This window comes from Aythya ferina (genome assembly GCF_964211825.1).
Source record: "Aythya ferina genome assembly, chromosome: 2".
Taxonomy (NCBI): domain Eukaryota; kingdom Metazoa; phylum Chordata; class Aves; order Anseriformes; family Anatidae; genus Aythya; species Aythya ferina.
Window position 1 is genome coordinate 61,674,951 of NC_140297.1, and position 14,036 is coordinate 61,688,986.

At 33.6% G+C, this 14,036-nt stretch overlaps 1 protein-coding gene across 8 annotated transcripts in view; it reads left to right on the top strand.

Annotated features, from left to right (window-relative positions):
• Positions 1-14,036, top strand: part of BBS9 (Bardet-Biedl syndrome 9) — a 320,473-nt gene that overhangs the window by 53,213 nt on the left and 253,224 nt on the right. For all 8 annotated transcript variants that reach the window (XR_014689911.1, XR_014689912.1, XM_084510494.1 and 5 more), the window contains exons 10-12: positions 4,713-4,894; positions 8,534-8,610; positions 11,776-11,829. Coding sequence is in view for 6 of the 8 variants with exons in the window: in XM_084510494.1 (XP_084366620.1) it covers positions 4,713-4,894; positions 8,534-8,610; positions 11,776-11,829 (313 nt within the window). In the remaining 2 variants the exon portion in view is untranslated. The remainder of the gene's footprint in view (positions 1-4,712; positions 4,895-8,533; positions 8,611-11,775; positions 11,830-14,036) is intronic.

Below are 14,036 nucleotides of genomic sequence, written 5' to 3' on the forward strand. Positions count from 1 at the left end.
GATACTTTGAACATTCAGCTCCTCGAGGGTTCGATTTCAGAGTATATGTTAAATAACAGAGTAAGATGGGCTTTTGACCTTTACTTGCATTAGTTCATGTTAGAAAGTTCTTAGTTTATTAAAAGTAGTCTGGTCTTCCCTCAGCATTTTATCAAATACTTCATGCAGTTATGACTAAAATGATGTCAAAATGGTAGAGAGATGTAAAATAACTGTTTTTCCAAAAGCACTAAGCAAAAAGGTAAAATTGTAGTTTTGCTGTTGCATGTAATTATTTCAGAGGGTGATAAAATGAGAAGAGAATGAGGTTTACAATATTGGAGCACAATTCAGGATTTATTTTCTGAATTCAGTTGTTTATAAATAATTCATTATCAATAAGTGACTAAAAGTAGCGCTGCAGAGATTTTGTTTGATAAAATTATGGATGTGAGTAATACCAATTGCAAAGACTGCTTCTGAAATTGAGGTAGAAGTTTTATTTGGTACTATAAACATAAATAATTAAAACTGTAAATATTGTCAATAATCAGACCTTGTCCAAGGCTTAGCTTTCTCTTCAAGTAGAACTCAGAAGTTCAATATGTAATTCTAAGTCAGTTGTTTGACTGATCAATGTGGTGTTATATAACTGGAAACATGCAAAGCATTTTAATTTCTTTAAGAAATGTTGTGAGCAATTTGTTTAGTAAGAGAAGACCTACAGAAAGCATATGCCACTATTATTACCCAGAATCCAATAAAAGATTTTTTTTCAAATTATTACCATATGTGAGTAGGAGTTGCTTTGTACTGTAAAGTTATTTTAGATACCAGAGTAATTTATTTCATACTTCAAGTTCCTTACTATTAAAGTGTCCCCTTGGATTTGCTATTACTTTGACTATTGTGTGATATATATTTAAAAAAAAAAAGGGGGGGGGGAGTTTACAATAAAAGAAATTTAACAAGTAATTGAAATTCCAGATTGTGCGTAGAATGTGCCAAATGAAGTAATGGCATTTGCAGGGATATTGCATGAATGCAGTAGCTGTGGGGAAACTACTATAAAAATGTTAAATACACTCCCCCTCCCCCTTGCTGTCTTTAACCACTGTTAGAAAAGCTTGAGAAATAAGGCAGTCTTGACTGGCTGACAAATGCTTCAACAGAGAAATTAATGTGTTATAAATCATATGTTACAACTTGATAGCCATATTTCTCTTATTGTTTCTGTTAATATACAAATTCACAGACAGCATTAATAAGGGATGATCACTAAAACAAAACAAAAAAAAAACAAAAACATTTTTTAAAAAACATTTGTATATGTTTCATATTGAAAAGTCTTTTTTAGGATGTAACAGAATGCTAACTGAAACAAAGGAAAAGTGTCATTTCTTATGCTGCTTTCTTAAACCAATGCTTTTGTCTCTGAATTAGTGAAAAATTAAAGAATGTCATGGCTGAAAGGAAAGTTGGTCAAAGTGAGTTTATTTTATGGTGGAGTTTTTGAATGTTCATTCTGTAATATAAACTTTTTGCTGACAAACTTCAAGTCATTAAGAAAACCATCATTTTTACAGGGAAATCACCTCATTGATTTGATTTGATTTCATTTGATAGAGTAATTTATCTGCAGATGACTGTCAATTTTAAAGATATGTAGGGAAGGACTATATTTACAAACCATTTTTGAATCTTATACTTTAGTAGTATATCATCAAAGATTTATTACTAACATTGTAGCTAGATTTTTTTCATCTCCTTTGATTCACATTCAGACGTCTTCATGGAGCTTTCCTTTTTAGCTTAATGGATTCATAGCCTCAGGAAAGAAATTTTAAAATTGTGTTGTGTTCAGGAGTCATTTTTTTCTTTACTTATGGAACAAGGTCATATGGAACTTTTTAGTAGTTATTATAATAATTTAGACATTATTTATTGTAACTAAATAGCAAATAGTGAGAGTGTATTTGGAAGCATGGAAGTTTCAACTTCCCTTTATCTGCCTCAACAATATCCCTTCTTATGGACTTTTCTTCACCTATGGCCAATATGGCACAGTTCTTTGCAAAAGCTTGGCAGTCATTAGGCGAAATCCCGTGCATTAAATGTTACTTGCATACCTTATAAAGACTGAGTTATGGCCCAAGTGTTGGCAAGTCTCTCTCCTTGCATTGTTCCCGTGCAGGTCTCCAAGTTAGCCCAATGTGTTTGTTACATGTGCTATCTCAAGATTCTGAAAATGTATCCCAGGTATGTGTTGTAGAGAGCTTTTTGGACATAAGAAAACTTGGATGAACAGAGCCCTACCTGGTCAGTCCCGCATGTATACCCAGCAATAGACCCAGTCCTGAGCAAAACAACCAACTATATGGAGTGCAACGAAAATTCAAATGGCCAGAGAGACCAACGCTTGTACTCAGTTCATCTTCATCTCACTCTGGGACAGAGAACTTCTAACTTGTCAGAAAAAATTTATGCAAGCCCCAAAGCTTGCACGTCACAAATAGGCCATCACATTTGCAGGATGGCTGCTAACATAGGTACCGGATAGGTAAATTGAAAGTCAGTTAAGTCTCCTTTGTTTTCTTAAAGTATTTGTTGGAGTTGACCTTACATCCTCAGTGTTATGCTGCTCACAAAGACAAGCTCTTCTTACAGTTTGCTTATTTTTTTGTAGTGAATGTTAATATTTAAAAACTAAAAATTGAGGAAGTTGCTGGAAGTATTTCTGTGGCAGTAGGAACAGTACTTTTGAAAGACAAGACTGTTTAAGAGGAACATATCTGATAGAGAAGAGGAATGGTGTGTTTACAGTCTTTACTATGTTCCAGAAGGCACTTTAGTTTTGTGTGTTCCATCTGCAGAAAAAGACAAAGGTACTTATTGTCAAAACAAACAACCCCCACCTCCCCTCGCCCCCCCTCAAGATTTCCAGAGATACATACATCTTCTGGTTGAACTATTTCATTCACTGAGTAAAAAATACTGTCTGTGGAAAGAGAAAGCTCCAGCTCACCTGTGGCAATTGCTTGTCTGTATAGTGCTTAGCCCAATGGGGTCATCATTTCTGTATGAGATTCAAACTGTACAGAGTTCACATGATTTCAACTACAACAGACCTTTTTTCCAGAATGCTTGATTAGAATACAGAAACCAACACTTGGATACTGGCCTTAGCATTCTGTGTTTAAAAAAATATATATTCTGAACGTACAATTAAACCATCACTTGACAAAATTAATCAGTGACACCTGTTGACTTCATAATTCCCTCACCCTGGAAAATTTTGGAATGAATTTTCCAATGTGTGTACTAGAGCCCCATGGTACAGGACATTGTAGGAAACCAGACTGAATACTTTTTTAAAATATCTACCTGTTTTTTCAACAAAGATTGAACTAGTTGGGCTTCTTCAATGGCATCAATGTATAAAGGGTAAAATATTTTTTATTTCTTTACAAACTGTAGCTGAACATTTATATAAGAAACATTTTATGTGCATCTGATTAGTGGGATAATGCATTATACTTTCTTATCAAAATTAAGTTCTATGCATCTAGGAATTAAACATACAATTCAACATATATTTAATTAATACAAGGACATTTGTATTTGACACAGAGGCTGTCTGTTCTAAGACATTCTAAGTATGAAATAAGAGCAAATTATTGGCATGAATATGATTTTTTTGTGATTATGAAAATAAATATAAACTTATTTAATTAAGACTGCTTTAAAAATAAAGTGTGAGTTAGGTTTCTCCTAGTTTTTGCTGTTACCATCCATGCTCGTCTTTACTGTTTAGTTCCTCTTCTATTTTTGAATAGCCTTCAAGTTAAGCAAAATATGGCAGTAGTCTCATCAGTCCCATAATTTATTAAATACCTTCCTAGGTATTTTATATGCATGGTACATGATCATATAAACAAAGTATGATTGGGATTTTTGGAGGTTTAGGTTTATCAAAATACTGTTCCCTGCAGAGAAAATAGACTGGAGCATAGCTAGTAAAACACTCATTTGTATTGATCCAGAGTAATGTAAGGGAATCTTCTGGATCCATGTGGACTCTTTACAGACAGGCACTGCAGGGAAGAGCCAGCCAGGGCTTGAAGCCAGCACAGTTGTAGCAGCAGACAAAAAATAAGTAGGGGCTACTGATACCGTCAAAGCCCTTAGTACTGTCTTCACTGTGAACCTTTTCCATTGATTATGAACCTTTTCTATTGATTAGTGATGTGTTCTAATGCATCCTTTCCCTTCCCTTACTTGGTTTTCTGTTTAGCTACTTCCTCTTCCTGCATACCAACCTGAATATCCATACTTATCCATACAAGTGATTATCCATACAAGTAACAATTTGTGGAAAAAATGGCTACATCAACAGTACTGTCTACTTAGCTTGTTTTGGCTTGTTTGTTCTGGTCCTTTCATTTGCTTGTCTTATTTAAACAGATTCTGAAATATTTGGATGATATTTAAGTAATCTTCTAGCACAAAGTGGTCCGTAGGTGCAATTGGAATAAACAGGTGTAATATAAATAAATGCATCTGAATTGAAGAATATTGTAGTTTTCTCTTGGTCAAATAATCTCTTAAAAACAGGAAGTTCTATTAGATTTGTAGGTGGACCAGTAGAAACATAAATTCAATGTTATAATCACTCCCATGACTATTTACAATTTCTAAAACTTTTTTTTTTTTTTTTTTTTTTTAATATGCAGGAATCTGAAAGGTGTTATAGTAACTCTGAGTGAAAATGGACATCTGCAGTGTTCCTACCTTGGAACTGATCCTTCATTCTTCCAGGCTCCTAGAATTGAGTCTAAAGAAGTAAACTATGAAGAATTCAATGCTGAAATGAAAGAGCTACAGAAAATTATCAGGGAAGCTATGAAAACACAAGGTATATTACTCTTATTTATATAAAAGTACTCATGTTTAACCAACTGGGTTTCATTTGTTTGTATGTACAGTTTATATTTATTTTTTCATAATGCCTATTGGAACTTTCAAGATATTTATGCTTGATTGCAGATAATTCTCATTAATGCAAGGACTTTGACGATAAAAATGACATTGCATATACTATCCAACAGCAAGAAAATTTCAGTAATTTCACAGCAACAGCCTGCTATACCTCTCAGGCTTCAGAGAGAGCAGAAATATTGTCAAATTCTCTGCATTGTTATTACAAATTTTCTTAAACATCATGCAGTTAATAAAGAATGACTTGTGTTAAAAACAACTTTTCTGTTGCTTCTTTCAAATGCAATTGTATTTGAAAAACATACTAAGAGATACAAAAAGCCAATTAAATTAACATGGTAAACTGGAATTTACCCACAGTGCACACACTGGGCACTGGAACAGGCTTCATGCTCTGGAACAGGCTTCTCAGGGAAGTGGTGACAGTACCAAGCCTGTCAGAGTTCAAAAAGTGTTTGGACAACGCTCTCAGATACATGGTTTGTTTTTTAGGTAGTCTTGTGTGGAGCCAGGAGTTGGACTCAATGATCCTCGTGGGTCCCTTCCAACTCAGGATATTCTTTGATTCTCATAATTTGCATTGAGTTAGTTAAGTATCAGCACATGATTTCTACAAAAATCATGCAAAACTTGTATTTTCATAACTGAGTTTTTAAACAGTGGATCTAACTCTCGCAGGGAATTGGAAGCATATGATTCTACAGAAAACTGTCTTAGACAAATAGAAAGAACCAATTAAAATCTCTTCTTGCTGATAGTTAGCATGTTCTTAAAATGCATTAAAGAAATAGTTGTGGTTTTCTTTGCTGAAAATTCCTAGAAAATGAGAAGAGATTTGTAAACTACATTCGTAAGCTTGATTCTACAGTGCAAAGATTTTTTTTTTTTGTAATTAAATATAACTTTGTCAATTATTGTTATAATAGACTAATTTAGGTTGTTTGTTTAATTTAACAAACCCAGTAATTGGTTATTTAAACATATATGCATGGGTGTAAAATTTTGTTGCTTTTACCACAGCCCTTCTTATAAGTATTTGAATGCTTTGTCTGGCTATCATAACCAAAGGAAAGAATAGCATGATAGAAGGAATAAATCCCTTCATGAAGTGAATAAATGTTTGTGTATTTATCTTAACACATTGTATGGAAGATATTTAGAGTAAGAAGACGTCCTTCGTAACTTTTCTAGTAAAAATGTGATAGTATAAGACTGACATATTTTCTGTGAGTATTGATGACCTTTTAACTTTACTCATTTGTTTTTAATTTGTTGTTGTTTGCTTGCTTGCTTGTTTGTTTTTTTCTTCCTCAAGATCTTTCTAATCTGATTTAAGGTATTGCAGTGGTGGTTTCAGATGTGTTTTTATGAATGTTCTCTTTATTGTGGAGATATGCTCTAATGAAATTTTTTTACTGGTTTAACTGGATGTAAAGCTTGTCGGAAAACTTTTCACTTAGTTATAAAGAATGCCTTTCAGTTTAGGATGTTTTGGCTGTGTTTCATTTTGGCTTTTTTTAGATCTTTTAACTAAGTCTTAAAATAACTGTTAATCATGGCTGGTTGAATACAAAATACCTTTGAGTGCTGGTCACCATTCAGTTACTCTAAACATGATCTTTAAAATGAACCATTGATTTTTCTGTCTTGTGATTTCACATGTATGCAGTAAGAGCTGGTGTTATTTTGAAAACATATACCCTTACATGGAAATAATTTTTCTTTGTTTCACTTTGACTTCCAAAAATGGAAAGCATTTAGAATTAGGTCATCATATAAAAAACTTAGAGCAGTTATTTCCATAAATAACTCATGTATTTCTGTTCAGTGCTGACCATTAAACTGTTGAACTGTAGTTGTTTTATACATTTTTGAGAAGAAGTTTTTATATTACAAACTGATGAAATATTTTAAAATACCTAACTGCTAAGGTAACATAACTCTAATGTTACTTGCATCAGTCTGGATGACATAAGCAATTAACCATAGGTATTTGACTCAGTTTAATATCAAGAAAAAAATGGAAGCTTACGTGTGGTAAGGCACACGCACAGTTTGCCAGAGAAGCTGTGGATGCCCCATCCCTGGAAGTGTTCAAGGCAAGGTTGGATGGGGCCTTGGGCAGCCTGGTCTAATAGAAAGTGCCCCTGCCCATGGCAGAGGGGTTGGAATTAGATGGTCTTTAAGGTCCCTTCCAACCCAAACCATTCTAGGATCTACGTAAACATTGGTCTGTGTCCTATTTCTAACAGAGAGATGATAGCACAACAGAAGTTGCATCATACTTTGCTTGAAAAAACATCCTGAAGGAGAAATGGTTAAATAGGGCTAGAAAAGGAAGATATTTTCTTATCCATACATGTGCAATGGGTTGTGTTGAGTCTTATGCAATTGTCAGAACCAGTTGTGTGGTAATGGCACTATGAAACAGACTTAGGCTTCTTCAGTAGGTGATCTTGGAGGAAGTAAAAATTTTCTTTGAGCACAAGAAAATGAAATCTTAATTTCTCTGTTTATCTTAATAGTTTTTTTCCAGTGACTCTCTTATTAGAAAGAGACATAATGTGCTTCTTACTAGTTGTGGGTTGTTTTCAGGACCCTATTATACAATACAATTCTTGCAGCTTTCTGAATGTGCTCATGCAGTCATTTTTCCAATGAAAATGTTAATTTCATCTTTCATTAAGTTTTTTACTGTTTGTTACTTTAGGAACTATGAATTTCCTGCCTTTTTTGTTTGTTTGTTTGTTTTTCCCTGACACATTTGGTTTTGAGAGATAGAAGTGCATTGCAGAAAGACACAAATACCACAGAGCTAGACCTTTTTCTTTCTCTTTCCTCTTCTTTCTCTGCCTTCAAAATGATTATATAATTTGTTATGGTATTTAAATGCCTTGCTTTTAATCCTTGTGATATTTTTTGCATATGTGAATCTATATAAGGTTTCATATCATGCATATAAGTGAGTTCATGGCATTCTTTACCTTGTGTGTTAACATTCCTGGAAATAATCAGGTAACATATTGTAACCAAGCCCTATATAACATAAAACACTCTTAAACCTTTAAAAATCTGTTTTAGTTACGCTACGGATGTTATGTTCTATGTTAGGCAGAACATTTCTGTCAGGCTTATTATCAAATTATTTAGATGAAAGTGCACCAAATGAGACCTGTGCTGTGTATTTTGGAGATGGTTGTTTACTATAGGTGTACTATTATATTCACATGTGGAAATAAGTTTAAACAAAACAAAAACTTTCTCATATTTTTCCTGGGACTGGATCATGAGTAGTATATGTAAAATCATGTTGTAGAATGCATCTAAAACTTTTTTTTTTTTTTTTTTTCATGCACAAATCAGGTTTAGGCTGTCTATAGAAATTGTACAAAACTCAGAACTTCCTTTGTTCAAAGAGCATATGCATTTTTTTTTTTCATTAGAGTAATAGGTGTAATTATGTAAAAGTCTGGAAATTGATGCTCTTGGAATTGTATTTAGGAATGTAGATGCACAATTGAAGGAGAGATGAATGATTTTTCTTGTTTTCTTTCAGATATTTTACCCCAGTCTGAAAAACGGAGAGATCTAATTGTCACTGCAGAAGTTTCACCAGATTTGGATGCAGAATCTGTATGTACATGTATAAAACGAAATAGCAAACCTTTTTGAAAGTCGTAGTAGCCCCTTTTTGCAAGCAGTGCCAAATCTTAGGTGCAGTGTTCAGATCTGCCTCGGGTGGACCAAGCCATGTTCAGCGTGGGTGCCAGGTTTTATGCAAAGCAGCTAACAGTCCAAATTCATTGTATTTCAGATATCTGCTGTCCCCATGTGCATAATTTACAACTTTGTACTGTGACCACTTCTTGGTCCTGCTCTTACTTAGTGCTATTTGCCTCCATGGCTTTTCATATGGTCCTGGGACTTCAGGGACTTTCAGACAAATAAGCGAACAGACTGTCTCATATCTACTGCTACCTGACATGTTGCTCTCCATCATGCAATTGTGCTGTTAATAACCACTAACTTGCTATTATCATTATAGCATATGTTTAGAGACTACATTCTAATGCTTTAGAGTTTTGACAGGCTTTCGTCTGTCTTTAACAGTTCAGATCACTGGGAGAGGGAATTAGAAATAAATTGAAAATTAGTCAATAACTATACCTTTAGCAATTTAGTTATATAAAATACTGCACAATACTGAGTTATTAAAGTTCACTGCTGCCTGTTGGGTAAGTGGATGTAAGTTGTGTACTTGAGCTTTTTAGATTTGAAAACAGCAATGAAATATGAGGTATTTTTGTAAGAGAAATGTACATACCATAGCTCTAATGATTATAAAATTAACAACTTGCAATGCATAAGTAAGCATATGCTATTTTTTTTTTTTTATGAGCAATATTTAAGGCTGCTTGCAGTCATATTTACTGTTTGAGGTAATGTTGTCTTGTGCACTTTTCTGGCCTATTGCTCAGTTTGTAATAAGCCTTATTCTCATAATGATAGTTGAAACATCTGAAATAGTGACTTCTATTTGTTTATATTTGTGGGACTGAGTTTCTGCATAGCACCCACTTGTCCATCAATTAAAACACGTTTTTGTTAATCATTTTAACTTGAGTAAATAAAATTGCTTAGTATCTTTTTTTTTTTTTTTTTTTTTTTTTTTCTGGGGACCTTTTCAATTCTTGGCTAAGCAAAAGTAAGTGAAGAAACTTTCTTAGGATCTGGGATAACTTTGTAATAATGAGAATTGTTAAAGCAGTTACTAATGTGGGGGGAAACAGAAGTGTAGTCCTGTGGATCTTTTAAAGATAGAATGTACTAATCACTCAATGATGCATTGTAATGAGTAATCTTCGGCAAGGTATCATTCAATATTATCTGGCATAGCGGCCTAGATGGAGTTTTTTGCTCTTATTTGCATATGTAACTTATGAAAAACAGTTCAAATTAACGTTTAGGTGACCTTATATTGTTGCTTAAAGGTTTTTCATGTGAGACTTTCAGAAACACGGTCGTTGTAACATAACATCTGTAATTAGTCGTATCTAGCCATTGATTTCTACAAACCTAATTTTTCATGACTAATGTTTTAAAAATGCACAAAACTGCTTTTAAATACTTTTATACGTCTATTTGATAACTTTATTTGAGTCTATTTTTATTACTGCTGCTGCTGATACTAGTTGATGAAGAGACCTTTTTATAATATGGCCTAGCACTTGCCTACAGAAAAGACTAGTTGATGGTAAAAAAAAAAAAAAAAAAAAAGGACAGTGACATGATCTTGGCTAATTGTAATAATCTGCTCACATCAATTAAATTGTTAGACCTGTAGAATGCTGTAATCTTGTACTCATTTGCTCAGTCTTCCACTTGTAGATGGTCTGCTTTGGATATAAGTAACTCAATATACCAAATGAATCATGGCCTTGAATCTTTATTGCCCAACGCCATCCATATATTTTAGTTTCCTGAGACATAGAATTTCCTAGATGTTCCTTCAGTATCTATCTAGGAAGGAAATGTATAGTAAGACACTTAATGAATTAGGATCAATAAAGCAGATGTGAGAATAATTTTAGGGCTTCTACAGGTTTGTGAATACTACTTCTGCTCATTTGAAGAGATTTAAATTGTGATGTGTGGTAGGAGCAGAGTATAAAGATATATTAGAATGGATTAGATAATCAAATGGAGGACCATTATGGTTATTTGACACCACCTCCTAAGTACAGCCTCTGATTCAGGAACTCTCAGCTGATTTCTGAAAGCTGAATATAGTAGACCAGGGCAAGAATCAGTCTCTTTGCACCCATGTTATTTCTTCAGGATCATCCACTAGTCACTGTCAGAGTCAGTGTACTTGACAAGCCAATCATCTAATCCAGTATGAAAGACCCTATGTTTTTATACTGTGAAAAGGTATACAGTAGTTGAATGAAAGTCCTACTTCTAGAGAGAGCCTACCAACTTCCTGACTTCTTAGGAGCTTTGCATATGTGAACTTCATGGTGGCATGCTGGGATGAAAAAGAGTGGGGATAGAGCACAGCGGATTGTTTTAAATTTACTCTTATAATGAGAAGGTACACATTCATGTGAGGAATTTAGTATTACGGCAGTAGTGAAGTATTCCTTTAAAATAAACTGGTTCAAACATATTGGAACACTTCTTAAACTGTTGAGACAACCTTGATGCAAAATGAAATCTGAGCATATAACAAGATATTAAAACAGGCTGTAGTGCCAAGATGAATTTTTCATTAGATGGAATTGCATCTTGAAATAGATGTAAGCGGGAATAAAAAAATGCCTGCCATAATATTCTTTTGAAGTTCAAAATATATTTCTGATTAGAAGATTGTGTGCAATGAGTTTGTAGTACATGCTAAGATGTGTATATAATACATTGGCAGATTGGAGGTCACCTTTCCCTACTGAGTAACAGGAGGAGTTTCCAAAATTGAAATAAATATACAGTAGGAAGAAGCATGCCAAGCAAAACAGTTTCAAATATTCATATATACATCAAAGTGTATTAGTTCCTTATATACACAACATTCATGACCTTTTGCTATCCTTTTTGCAGGCAATTTCAAACAGAGGATTTACATTTTCAGGAGCTCAGAAATGTATTTTGTGTATTTTAATCTGTCATCAGAATGATAAGTCCTTTACAGTTAATTCCCTATTTACCAAACTGATGTTAGGAGAGTAATATTACATTCATTGTGTTCATTCATTCATGTGTAATATTGAATTTACTCTGTTTTCATCTTTTTCTTCACAGAAAGCCATTGACAGTGAGGTAAAAGCAGAGGTAGTACCATCAGTAACAGTAAAGGTACTGTGCCTTACTCAAACCATAGCAAACAGTGATGACAAATTTTAGAAAACCTGTAATATTTTCTGTGTATTTCACTTGGATTATGAAAATGAATAGAATTTGAAATGCTGTTATATACTTTTTTTTTCCTTCATATAACAGGTGTTTATCTTGCATGCCTTCTGTTTAAGTGGTTAGAATCTTATTTCTGTGATGTTTATCAAGAAACAAACAAACAAACAAAATAGGGTGGAGGGAAGTTGTTCTTGAAGTTTAAGAATATTTTTCCAACACTTTTCAAAGGGAATAAATATTTACTCAAAATTTGAAGGTGATCTCTAGCTGCCTTTTCAGTTGTCAATAAGTAAAAATAGACTTTCTCGTGTAAAAACAATCTCACAGTTTTTGTTAGTACAAAAAAGTCAGGAAATTTTAATTTGAAAACTCATACAATTGCAGCCCTCCGTGAAGACTGTTACCTCTGATTCTAAAGAAAGTATAAATGTGCATGTGTGTGTACATGTGTGCAAGTGTAGTTTCTCCTCAATATTGCGTAATATATATATATATATATATTTTTTTTTTTTGAATTTGAGAGGCTTATGTAGAAGTTCAGGTGGAGCAAAATTAGGGCCTTGTTTCTGAGAGCCTTGCAAATTCTGCCTCTGTCTTGAGTGACAGAGCCTGACTGGACTATTAATTGAAATGAATTCCCTTATATTACTGTAAGTTAGTTGTATTTAGCTCAGCATTTTTCTCCACACTTTAAAATGAAGTGACCTATTACAAGGGAAAGTATTATATATACAACTACCAAATTCCATTTTTGTAGAGAAGCAATGATTTCAATATCAGGAACATGAATAACTCCCATCATTCTCTCTCATCTGCTTATTACTGTAAGGCAAATTAGAAACGTTTAAAATATGTATGTATGTATTTAAACACTTGATAAGCTTTTTAATGGGAAGACTTTGCTTTCCCCTCCTGTTTACTTGTTTACGCATTTTACGTGTTTTAATGAATCAAAAAGTAGTAAACCTAGTTTTCATTCATGCAATTATTTCCACCTTTTTAATTCCTGTGATGTTAATTTAACTGATCTTCATATATGTCTCCATTCAAAATAATAGCACTTGATGGAAAACTCATTATAGTTAATGGATTCATTTATTTAGTATTTGAAAAGTTATAACTGTTTTTTTTATTCAAGTAAGAAATAATTGCATGTAAGGTTTGCATGGTATGATGCTTGTCAGGCTAATTTGAACTGGAACGCTGAATTAGGACAAGTTAATGACAACTTAACATTTTATAAAAATCCAAATCAAAATTAAATATTTTCTTGAGTGATAGAACTACAAACAGTTATATACATACATATAAACTTGTAACTTTTCTGCAAAGTAGGTATTGCTACTAATTAATGTTCTTTGGTCATTGTAATAGAGGCCATTGTACCCACAAAAATCTTCAGGCAATACATTATGCATTAAAAAATTTCCAACACTTGTGACACTTAATATAAAATCTTTTTTTTTTTTAATACTTTTTTAAATTTTATACAAACCAGAGGCCTGTCAGAAAAAGTTTTAATAAAACTAGACTCTTGACAAAAGTTACAGTATAAGAGGATCCCTCTCATTCCATATGTAAGCTCAGGCTTACATACAGCAGAAAGCCCAACATAACCGAGCAAGTTCTCTACAACTGCAGTTGAGTGCAGAAGATGCTTAAAAACATCCTTGACTCACCTGGTTTGGAGGGCTGGGCTTCAGGCTGGAATGCATGCATGCAGGATGTTGGCAGCTCTAAGTGGTTTACAGCCCTTTCATACCTTAGAGACTGTTGAAGATTTGAGTTTGTAAAGTAACCTGATAAATTACGCAGTTGGTGCTTCCACTGGAAAATGTGTAGATGTTGCCTAAATTAGATCTGAAGTGACCTATTTGGGTATAGTAGCTGTTTTAGAAAGATGATAAATAGATAATTGGTTTGCACCAAACTTTTTTGTGGTTGTAGTCAGCAGATCTGTCAGTGCCCAGCTGGTTGGCTTAAAGATAATGCAAGTGGGTTTACATAGCTCCATTCATTGAATTACATTGGACCTGAAACAGTTCAAGGCTGAGGGCAAAAATGACTTTTTAGAATTGTGTGCCCTTCTTTTGGGGCTGGGGCATGGAACAGATTGTCTCCAAAAGTAATTTGTGAAAAACATTGTTTTG